General features: G+C 35.6%; 1 protein-coding gene across 4 annotated transcripts in view; it reads left to right on the top strand.

The window, feature by feature from the left end:
- LEKR1 (leucine, glutamate and lysine rich 1) overlaps positions 1-12,215 on the top strand; it is a 64,176-nt gene that overhangs the window by 11,445 nt on the left and 40,516 nt on the right. For 3 of the 4 annotated variants that reach the window (XR_015794316.1, XM_088131793.1, XM_088131795.1), the window contains exon 4: positions 11,532-11,651. The exons of the other annotated variant lie outside the window; for it this stretch is intronic. Coding sequence is in view for 2 of the 3 variants with exons in the window: in XM_088131793.1 (XP_087987919.1) it covers positions 11,532-11,651 (120 nt within the window). In the remaining variant the exon portion in view is untranslated. The remainder of the gene's footprint in view (positions 1-11,531; positions 11,652-12,215) is intronic. 4 annotated transcript variants of the gene reach the window in all.

The raw sequence follows: 12,215 nt of genomic DNA, 5'->3' as shown, positions 1-12,215 counted from the left end.
GAAGTTTATGGGAATGAGGAATGTCTTGTTGGGTAATGTGATACTAATTAATTAATTGATTAATAATTAATACTAATGTAATACTAAGGGACACCAATTTGGAACTTTCAGCTTTAGTAATTTGGCAATACATGAAGATTGGTGTAACTTTTATTCTAATTTGACAGAATTGTTAATTATACAGATTTAAAAAGGTTATTATTTTGTTATTAACTCTAGAGTTACAAGACTAGCAGGCTTCATTTGACAAATCTATGTGAAAATAGGAGTCCTGTGTTTATACATTGTGGATCTGTATACCTTTACCATTTATATTTTGTCTACTTCATATTAAAAAACTGTTTCATGTCTTTTGACATGGATGGCCCATTCAGGCTAGTACAAGCCTCTTGGATGAAAGAACTGTGTCATTGCCAGTGCTGTTGAAGTATACTTCCAACAACTTCTGGAGGGCTACTGTTTCCTACCCATGTCTTACGGTATTCCAAAACTTGAGATTTTACAAAGCTCACAAAATCTTATTTTAAATTGTTTGGCCTATTTTGAAACAAAACTTACTGAAATATAACATGAAACAGGATCACTCTCTTAACAGAGTAGTCTTTCGGCCAGTTAAAGCATTTCTAATTCATCCTCAGTATGAAAAGATGATTGCCAATGGTACACAATTGCTCAGGTTTCATGTTCAAAAGCATGCTTCTAGTATTTAATGAAGGGTGAACTTTCATGGAATAGAGTTCACTTTATCAGCAATGTATTATCCTCTGTGTAGAGTTCTTCATTATTATGCATCTGATAGAATGTCAGAGTTTAGAGTGTCATAATCTGTGAAAACTGATGCCACAATAAATCTCTTAGCCTTTATAGCTTCGAAATGTTGGTTTTGCTGTAGTGGAATAACACAGCTATGTGCCAGCAGTATTTCTTACTTGTTAGTTGCAGGGATTATTTTTTGTATCCTGCATACTCAGGTATATAATTTTAATAAATAAATTGAAAGTTAATTCATATTTTAAACCAGGATATACTGTGTTTACTTTGTGGAAGCCCATCTGTGGATAAACTGGCCCTCAAAATTTTCATGTTTTAATTTTCACCGTTTATCCGTGGATAATCCATGGATTATCCATTTTTCTTGGTATTTTGGTTAATAACATTTGAGAGAGTTTGTTGTACATTTGTTGATTTAGAGAAAGTTAAATTAATAATTTGAATTACGGAATGTTTTGCACAAATATGGAGTTGACCAGTATATGACAGAAATAAAATGTGTGTGAGCATAAATGGAATGGTTAGACAATGGAACAGATAATAAGACAAGAATGTGTGATGAACCTATGGCATGTCCTAAGTGTTGTGGGTGCCTGTGTTGCTCTTCCTTAGAACTGAAGTGTAATTCCAATTACTGAAGGGGAGTATGGTTTTGCTGCCATTTCTGAACCCTTTTCTGACTCAGAAATTCTTTTATTTTTCTCCTTTCTCTTTCTCTGTGATAAAAATGAGGTAGTGAGACTTGGTGGAATGTGAGAACTATACAGAACAGTACAGTTTTTTACTGTACTGTTTTAAAAAAATGAAGAATCAAATTAACATTTATTATATCAAAATGAGTTGTACATAGCTCCCTTTATCAAATTACAATTAGGTTCACTTCTTTAGAAGTGAACTTTTAACTCTTAATAGCAAAATGACTGTTAATAATTGATACTGTATAAACTGTAGGCTACTAATTTTTGTTTTCCCTGACAATAAATATCTGTTGCAGAACCAATCACTTTCACAGTTGCAGTCTTTTCCTAGGCTAGAACTCCAAACTTCTCTCAGCCTCATCCTTCTATTCATACTATCCCAAATCTTTCTTTCTACCTCTCATTTCCCGCAGCTTCTGGAATTTAAACTGGGAATTACTGCCTTAAATTACCATTCTTTGAGTGACAGTTCTACTGAGTCATCACAGTCCCCTTGGCTGTTTAATGATTTTATGAACAAAAGTATAAGAAATGCTTGTGGCGTTAGAAGTCTGTTGGTTGATGACAGGAATGTGCATGTACTTTTGTTGGCCAACAATGCTATATCGTTGGCTGAGAACCCAAATGATTTGCAGACAATGAATGTTAGATACAATTATATGATGTGATGCAGACTACGGATATCAGAATTCTTGTACCAAAAGAGTAAGGTAGTTGTGCTTGACAGGGAAAATTAAATGAATAATTGCAAGTTATACATAAATGGTAAAAAACTAAAGCAATTAGAGCAGGTATGGGAGAGCTAATTAGATTGGTGTACTCCAAGTGCTTAATGGATCCAGCTGGATTCCAGAGAGCATTTGGGGATGTTCTCAGCAATCTGGCAGATAGTACTGTTGAGTACTTGGTCAGCCTCTGGAATACAGAGGTGACCAAAGCATTCAATGAAATCATCACCCCAGAGTAAACACTGTCTGTGTGCCAATTCAAGGAAGCTCTTGTTTTACTGAGGAACTCTGGGACATGAAGTGGCAAAATATATATCCTGGAGTACTGGTGGAGAAAAACTAAGACATCTGAGCCTAAACCATAGTGATAAGAATGATTAAATGTACCTATTGCTCAGCTTGATTGCATCTGCAGGCTGCCCCTGCAGAACATTGTAGGGTGACCTAGGCCCTTTTGAGGGGTTGCAGTGAGATTTTGGGGCAGCGCTTCATGGATAAAATCCTGCTCTAGCCTTACTGTGCATGGACTGAGTCAGAGGAGTTGACCTGGATAGCATTTTACAGTGTTATCTGGCATTTGTTTCAGCTTGTTAATTCTGAGAAAATGAATACAGTGATATGTAATGGGCTAGATTCATACCCCATCATGCTGTGTATGAGAGAGAGGGATTGGATCCAGGAGATAGTCAACACCTCTTTGAGAGAAGTGGTTATGTCCTCCACCTTGAAGGAAGCAGTGGTGCATCCCTTCTTGAAGAGACCCTCCCTAGATCTGGCCAAACTTGGTAATTTTTTAGGGAAAGTTGTTGAAGGAGTGGTAGGGCTGTAATTATCAACTACCCTTAAGGAAGTAGATTATTTGAATCCTTTTCATTCAGTATTTAGGCCTGGCCATAATATGAAACCACATTGATAGCACTGGTGGATGACTTCCATCAACATCCAAATGGAGGGAGTGCACCTGTCCTGGTTCTTTTAGATCTCATGGTGGCTTTTGATATCAATGACCATGATAAATTGTCTGTGAGGGTTGGGAGTTGAGGATATTGTTCTGCAATGATTCTGTTCCTGAGTAAGTGGTATCATTCAGTATTAATAGGGGGGAAGAAGCCCTCCAGGTGGCTGCTCACTATGAGGTGCTGTGTAGTTTATCTTTTCCTCTCCCATACTATTTAACATCTAATGAAGCTGCTGGGAGAGGTCATCCATCAGTTTGGGGTGTAATATCATCTATCTACAGGTGATATCTAATTATACATTTCTAGCCTAGACTGAGCTGGGCATGCACGAGAAGTCCTAACCTAGTGTCTAGAAGCTGTTAGGGTCTGGTTGGGAAAAAACAAGCTGATACTGAATCCCTGTAAAATAGAGTACTGTACTGTTTATCCAGAAATCGTCTGGTACTTTGTTTCTATGTTTGAAGTTAACAAATAAAGGGAGATTAGCAAAGAAACAAGCCCAACTTGACATCTGTCATTACTTCCTGGAGCCTGCAGTGTGAAAAAAATAGAGCTTCTGTATTTAAAGGTCTTACACATTTCACAAGATTGTTGGAGTGGTATAGTGTAAAAACCCTCTCATTTTAGAATACTATTAAAGAGAAGTAGCACTAGTATAGCCCTCTTCTTTCCAAAGTAAAATAGCAGAGCTCTCCTCTCCTCTTTTCTATCTTCTTATAAGCTTGGAGAGAAGTTGGTGTCAAAGCTATTGAGGTGAAGAGGTGACAGATATAAAAAGAAGTCGTGAAATGAAGTGCTAATGGGCAGATCCTAAGAGATAAATAGCTGCTGTGATGGCTAGCTAGCAATGGGTGGGGGAAGGGTTGTTTGCACTTCACAGCATTCCCAAAACACACCTCTGATCACACTCACAATAGGTCAGTTGGGCTAGCTAATAGGTGGTAAAGCATAATAGAGTTTACACACCTTGAAGCTGTAGTGAGATAGTGTCAGCTTGAGGTTGAAACAATTACTTTAAAACCAGTTCACCTAAAGACAACTTAAGGCTGATTCAGTTATGGGCTGGGTTATGATGAAGACAATCTGGTAGGGCCAAGGGTGCAGACTGATGTTTTCAGAGCATGATTGTGCTGTGTTAAAGTGGGGACAGGAGTATAGAATGCATATTGGCTTCTCTGACACTTCCATTTCATTATTCTTGTTATAACTATATATCTCCCTCTCTATCTCTGTTGATTTCTCCTCTGTTCAGCATATAACCATATCCTGGCTGTGATAACAAGATGTTCGGCTTCACAGTTTATGTGAAATGTACAAGTGCAGAAAAGATCACCATGTTCCTTCTTTTTTTTTCCTCTTAGCTTCTGCAATTAATTATCCATGGAGCTTAGGATGTTTTTCATGATTTCATATTTTAAGTATTATCAGTGCGGCCAAGATTTTAGTTCAGATTTTGATGAATAAAATGCAATTGGAAGAAAGTAGCTGTGTTTGAAATTTTAAGGAGAATTCATTTTAATTAATGTTTATTCATTAAAGCATTGTAATTCTCCAGATGCATGTAGGTTACCCAGACATTTTCTCTCTAGCCATTTTGTAACTTAGGAACAAAAGAAGAGTCCTGTTTAAGCAATAAAGGCAATCTAGTGTGCTTTTGTTAGGGGCCAACCAGATGCTTATGAAATCAGTAAATGAATACAATAGTAATGATTTGATTGGTTTCCCCACCAACTTGCATTCATGGTGTCTCTGATTCTGGAGGTAGTGCTTAGCTATCATGGCAAGAAGTCATGCATATCCTCATGAATTTGTCTAGGCCAGAAGCCAGTGGACGCATTCGAAATGTTGTGGGCATGTTGTGGTCATTTTTGCAAAATGGCTGCTATGAGAGGGGCTTATTCATTCACAAAATGGCTATCTTGCAGATCTGGCTGATCATAAAACATTCATTTACTAGGAGGCAAAGTGGTAAGGATCTACCTGCCATTCCCCATCACCTCCAATATGTTCTTATTGCTTCTCTACTGATCTGCAGCCACTAATCATTTTTATTTTTTAAGAATGCATATAGGACTATAGTTGTTTGTCTAATTTTGTTTTTCATATTTTAAATGATGGAAAGGACAGGGAAAGCTTGTTGATTCTCTTGGGCACCATTTTGGGGACCTTATGTCTAACTCATTTTAAGGGGAAGGAACTTTTCCCCTGTCTGCTTAAAAAAACAGTCTGCTGCTTAATTATGTTACTTCTCTTGTCTGTGTTTTACTAGAGTTTTCTGATTCTTGTAGATGTAAGTAATAGTATAATTGTGTAAACCAAGTAAGATTTCCAGAAAATGCTATCAAATTGCTGATCCCAGGAACTGCTGAAATTTACAGTTAAAATATCTCAAGCTAATGGACCAGTGGAGCTCTGACTTAAATAAGGCAGCTTCATATGAGAAGTCAGGATGGTACAGTTTCCTTCCTTAGCAGCTATAATTCCTAAGAAACAAACCAAAACAGGTAGCTTTATTAGGCTATTGCATGAGAACAATGGAAAATCTTTGGCAATTTGACAAATTTGTTACAGTGCAAGCTAAGAGTGAAAACCTTTTATTTCTATCATATCCTCAGTTAAAATAAATTGATCATGCACAATTAATTGCATTTTAAGAACAATTAATAATTAAAATATTATAATGCCTTAAAAATAATAGGTGCTGCCATTGCCAGAAGCTCTAGCCATGTAGATTTGAAGTGTCTTACAGCTTTCTTCAGAGATGCTGAAAACACACAGTGAAGAATGGGAGGCAATTGGAGGTTTGGGTTTTTGAGAGGCTGTTGTTGAGAGGGAGGTTGAGAGAACTGGGGAGCATAAGGCTGAAATGGAGAAAGTACCAGAGAACAACAGGGAGGGGCAGAGGAGGCCTGATAATCTCAGATACTCAGTGGAGGAGAGACTGGATTGGAGAAGGGAAGCAGGGGCAGACTATATACAGCAGGGGACCCTGGGCATTGTAGCATTTTCTGAAGGATTCTGCATGTATGTATCTTGATTTAGGAGCTGTATAGGAATCTTATATTGAGAAAGGAAAGAATTAAGTGAGGTTGCAGGATTAGCTTTTTTCAGTTCAGCAATCAGGTGATAGATAAAAGAAGTTCTTTTAAAAATAAATGAGTCATTCATACCCCAACTGGAAACCCCTTTTGGACTTTTTGCGTGAAACAGAAAAAAAAATGAACTTATGATATATGGTTTGGATGACTAGAAAAAATAGTAGTTTATAGAAAAAAATGAAAGTTATGTTGTAACCATGGAGCAAGAGGTTAATTTACATTTATACTTATAACTGCTATAAAAGAAAATTAGAAGTTACTTCTGTATACTTTTTGTCTTTCTTTTTCACCACAATATTTTTTTTTAAAAATCCTATGAAATAATAGAATGTTTACCGCTGCAGATGTGTAGAATTAAGATACTATTTCCCTAGTTGCAGCATTAATTAGAAAAGCTAGGTTTGCTACATTTTTAATTATTAGGCTGTTTATACTAATACTGCGTGAAGTTGGACCATCCTGACTAGGTGCAGTTCACTGACCTAAATTCATGTTGCAGTAGGCAGATATTAGATGAAAAAAATGGCTCTAATGAAGATAAGGAGACATAGTCCGGATTCGGATTTAATAAAGGCTTAAACATGCCTCATTGTAGCAGGAGGATGTTCCTGGAGGGATGACCAAAGGACACCAGGAATGTATACCAAGACTGTATATTTCCAGTAGGATCACCCAAGATATGAAAGTCATCCCAAGCAGGCACTATAGGGCATTGGGCACATTGGGCAGCAGCAATATAGGAAGGTGCTAAAATGGATAATCATTTTAGTGACAATGGCAAAAGTATCATTTCATACTGTACTCGAGAAGGCAATAATAAAGCACTCCTGTATTCAGTATGCAGGTATCCTGAAACCATATGGATAGACAAGATAAAGTGATTATCAATATACTGCTGGATAAAGGGCCCTTCGAGTCATATGGCAATCAACATGCTACTGAAATAGTGTTGAGAATCTTTCAGAGTGCTAATTGTGTTTTTGATACAGTTAGGTTAAAGCTTCCAGACTATTAGTTGCTGATGTTATCATACAGGAAAAGAAAATCTGAAGCTGCAAAGACAGAATTACAATGGGAACATAAAATGTAAGAAAGAAGAGCATAGGAAAACTCAACACAGTGAAAGATGAAATAAATTGAATATATATTGGCATCCTGGGCATCAGCAAATTGAAAAGGATTGAAATTGAATACTGTCAGCCAGAAGATCATGAAAAATTTCAAAGAAAAAACTGTTGCTTTCATAATCAGGAAGGATATAGCAAAGGTGGTACTTGGGTACAATGTAGTCAGTGACTGGTAATATCAAGTAGATTTTGCAGACAAAATTATGATTATTCAAGTTTATGCCACAACCATTGATGCAGAACAAGAAATAGTTGATACCTTTTATGCTCAAGTTCAAGCTGAAATCAATAGGACATATATGCAAGATGTGGTGCTTCTGGTTGGAGACTGGATTGCCAAAGTAGGAAATAGTAAGGAGGAAAACTAAACTGGACTGTATGCCTTAGGAAGCAGAAGTGAAGCAGGATTATGATTTATCAGCTGCTAACAATTTCATATTTATTCGTTGCTAACACATTCTTCAAACAACCAAAACAACATGGACATTACCAGATGGAGCACACAGAAAACATTGTTTGAATTATTGGTAGAGGGAGGTGAAAGAACTCAATTCTAATGGCAAAGACATGGATAAGATTGACTGTGGAATAGAATGCAGACTGCTCATAAGCACGTTCCAGATCAAGCTAAAGTGGAAGCCAACCAATTTCCATATATGAATAGAAACAGAAGAAAGCAAGCAGGATGTCAAAAGAGATGGTGGAAATTGCCAAGAAGAGAAGAGAAGCTGAAACTAAGAAAGGCAAAGATCTCAAAAAGGAACTTAACAGTGAAAGAACTACCAGTTAAAAAACATGCCACAGAGTAGCACTTGGTAGGAAAGCAACGAAAGCCTGGAAAAGATATTCAGATATAACTATCCCAATTAATTCAATTGATCATTGAACAAAACAATTCAGAGTTTCACTCAAGACACAAATGACCAGGCTCAAACGATCATATTTTGAACATGTTTTGCAAAGACCCAATTCCCTTGAGAAATTCATAATGGTGGAAAGTGGAAGGAAAGTGTAAAAGAGGATGATGAGCAGTTTTTCTCAGTTTTGCAAGCTCTAGAAATATTGGTACTACAACTTCTGGAATTTCCAGCCAGTATGATCAAATATTGGAAAAGGCACACCCTTTTTCCATTAATTTCTCTTCTTGAATGATATTTGTGTTCTTTTTCTTTGTATATTAAAAGCTGTGTAACAACTGGATATAAATTCCTTAGTATGCTGTTCAGATAATGTGTTTATTAAATAATAGGACCTGTAAAGTAATCTACATATACTTAAATAATATTGAGTGGTAATGAGCAAAGCATTCAAAGAAAAAAGTATGGCTGTTTTCTGATTATTATTTTTTTTTAAATCATGGGTATCTGCAAGGGGCTTTCCATGGGAAGATATATGGAGTCTTTTCTAATCACCTGCTATTTTGACTTTTTAAGTGGAGATGCTAAGGATCAAATCTGAGACTTCATACAAAACATGTACCAAGCCTAACCAGGTTCTCTATCTTCACATTTTTCTTTTGTCACAGTTTCCTTTGGTCAAACTGGTTTTTCAGATTTTTGAAAGAAATTAGAACTCTTACAAGCTGCCTATTGCAGTTGAACATAGGGTGACTTCATGCTCTATCCTTTTTTCAGGCCTTCTGAATGAGGGGTAGTTAATTAATCTAGTGATGAAGCATTAGATAATAGTTTCAGTTCTTCATTTATATTCCACTGGCCAATCTGGTACATAATAGGTCAGGATGTGAATGCCTAAAAATGTCTGCCATGAACCATTTCCACATTCATTTTCAGCTTTGTTTAAACAGAATAATAATGTCCATAGCTTTCTTTAGGCTCTCTGCTGCAGACGTTCAGCATCAATTATGCGGCAGATGAGGAAGTAGCTGGTGAGGAGGGAGATCATTTGTCTTTACTTTAGCTAAACTGTCATGCATATCCTCTTTAGAACAGTTTGCAATTCATACATTGCTAGTTGGCAGTTGCTGGGTCATGCAATGTGCATGCAATTTGAGCAGTCTCATTCTGTGGCTGTTTTTTTACTATTTCTTACCAAAACATCCACAGGCTTAGTAAGAAGTATGGATCAGTGAACTCTGATACATGTGGATAGGGTTTACTATTTAAATCATATAAATTATGGAAATTCTTTGGTTTGGCTCATAACAGGACAATTCTAAACCTTTTAACTTGGGTTTGCTTTTGACAACAAGCAGGATAATTTCATATTTACAATTTTAGATGGCTTGTCAATCAATCAATCAACATTTATTTATGGTCCAAGACCAAACACAATAAAAGACCAGCATACAATACAGTAATTATAAAAAGAAAATTTTAAATTGTGAGAAAATCCTAAAGCAATTAGCAACTAACATTTAATAACATGAGGGATGAGCCAGATGGTTTCTAACAGCTATAGCTATTGATAAGAATTTTGCAACCTTCTTAGAGGTTTGTCTTTTGATGCCTGAGTGGCCAGCTGTTAAAGCCTTGTTGACACTGCCAGAAAAACAATACAAAACACATAAACAGCGAACTTTTGTGATCTTAAATATTTGTATTCACATATCTGCATTTAATGCTGATTGTAAAGTTATAGTTTGTTAAGCTTTGTGTTGTGACAGAACATCTAATGTTCCAGCTTAAATGCTTATTTGCTTGTGCAGTAGTTATTTTCATTATCCTTAGTTTACTATAACATTTAAAGTAAATTTCCATTTTAATTTCCCTTTATTCTAACGGGCTAGAACTAGTATGAATTTGGCTGTGGTCAGTTCAGTAATACCCAATGATATAAAAATGAATCAACAGGAGACGTAATGACTATAAAGATGGTGTTTGTAAACCACAAGAATATGAATCATGCTAGAATGGATTACCATCAAAAATTTATTGTATCCAAATATAGTTGGATAGAATGTTTATCCCACTATATTTGTGGTTTGTTATTCTGTTCACTTTGTAGTTTGAGGACACATATTCTTCTTAAATCCGTATTGATAGGAGGCTGTCTGCTTCAATTAGGGCCAGTGTTAATCATGTCTGAGAGTAAAAGGCCCTTTTACACCATTTTTTCCAGGATGTTAACAGTATGCCATGTTCAGTTGTAAGTTATTTGCAGTCTAAAAGTCATTTTTGGTATGGATAGTATGTAAATTTACTTCACGTTTAGTTGATTACTTACTCAAATATCTGGTGATTAATTAGCTATAGTTCTTAACATCTACATTAAACACGTATAAAAACCCATTCTCCCTTATTTTAGTTTTAAAAAGATAGAACAAAAAAACTATCATGGGAAAAATGTACTAAAGAATAACTTATTGTTGTCAAAAATTTTACTTTAGATTAAAAGCTGTCCAGGCTCTTATTTTCTATTCTCATATACTTATCTAAAACAATAAAATGTTATTAGATTATTTGATTATTTAGAGATGCTGATAGTTGGTCAAAATACATTAAGTGAATCTGATTCTTCTAATTACATTGGTGATATTTTTAAAAATCTATAAAACATGAATTAAGAAATTGTGAAATCTTGGGCAAAAAAAACCTTCTTAAATGTAATGTTGGAACCAAATACATATCTATGGAACATACTGTATTCATTTATTAACACTGTTATGTGAACTGTTTTTAAGTACGAGCATCAGGCTTTGTGCAGTGAAATATTTGTACCTGTGTCAGAAATTGGAAATCAATCAATAACTATACACCCATATTACATAGCAAACTCTAATGCCTGGAATGCCTACAATTTGGACTCCAGCCAATTGGTCATGCTCTGCAGTGCAAAACTGTTTGCACCCTGTCATTTTGATTTACTCTGCAATAAGGAACTAATTATGCTCCAGTTATTATAACATGCTTTGCACATGTGTGAGAGATTTAATTAAATTAATTGATTTATAAGCATATTAACAATTCTATGCAAATAGATGCTCAAAATGAAACCCCCCCTTTTTATTCATTTAGCAAAATGAAGAAGTTCCCTGATCCTCTGTTAAGCTGGAAAGCCTCCTCCTAACTATGAGCAAAAGAGGCTTTCCTTGAACAAAGGGTACCTACCATGGGATCCAAAGCAGGAATTAATGGTGCTAATTATTTTTTTAGGCAAAGGGTAATACTATATATTTTATTTCTTTCAGAATGAAAGAATTAGTTACTGAGCTTGAAAATAAGGAAACTATAGTAGTAAATCTAAACAAACAGCTGAGAAGCTTCCACAAAGAGAAGGAAATTATATGGAGACAGTCACAATTGTTCCAGTAAGAATTCTCACATGAGGGGGTTTGCAGGGGAACTTATTTTCTGGTAAAATTCTCTCTCCCTCTCTCTCTCTCTCTCTCTCTCTCTCCCCCCTCCCCCCCGTCATTTGCCTGAAAAATCTGTTTTCTTGGTGGTTTATAAAGCTGTTTTAAATAAATGTAAAGTAGTAGTAGTAAAAACAGGGAAATAATGTGTAAAAATAGTTTACAAATTCAGGTTTATTGACCAAACTAATGGTATGATGCTACAAGAATGTTTAGGCAAGATCCTGATTTACCAATAGTTCTAATGGTTCATAGCGTGTGTACACTCTCTATCTCTCCCAATAAATCAGTGTATTTTCTTCTCTTTAATGCCAACTTGTGCTGGGATTGAAAAGGAGATAGTATGAACAAGTTTTCATTGAAAACTCTTAACAACAGGAATTTCCTTTGCTACTTATGCATTTATCTGAATTTGTGTATTTGAGTATGTTAGAAAATTATTTTTCATACATTAAAATTGATTTAAATAATTAATATTTAAAAGGGCTATTTTCTAAATATTATTTTGCTTTTAAAATC

Source organism: Python bivittatus, unplaced genomic scaffold (genome assembly GCF_059951505.1).
Source record: "Python bivittatus isolate LINGU-HERP-01145 unplaced genomic scaffold, Pbiv_v1 ctg000980_np1212, whole genome shotgun sequence".
NCBI classification, from domain to species: Eukaryota; Metazoa; Chordata; class Lepidosauria; order Squamata; family Pythonidae; genus Python; species Python bivittatus.
This window is presented reverse-complemented; position numbering and strand designations above follow the sequence as displayed.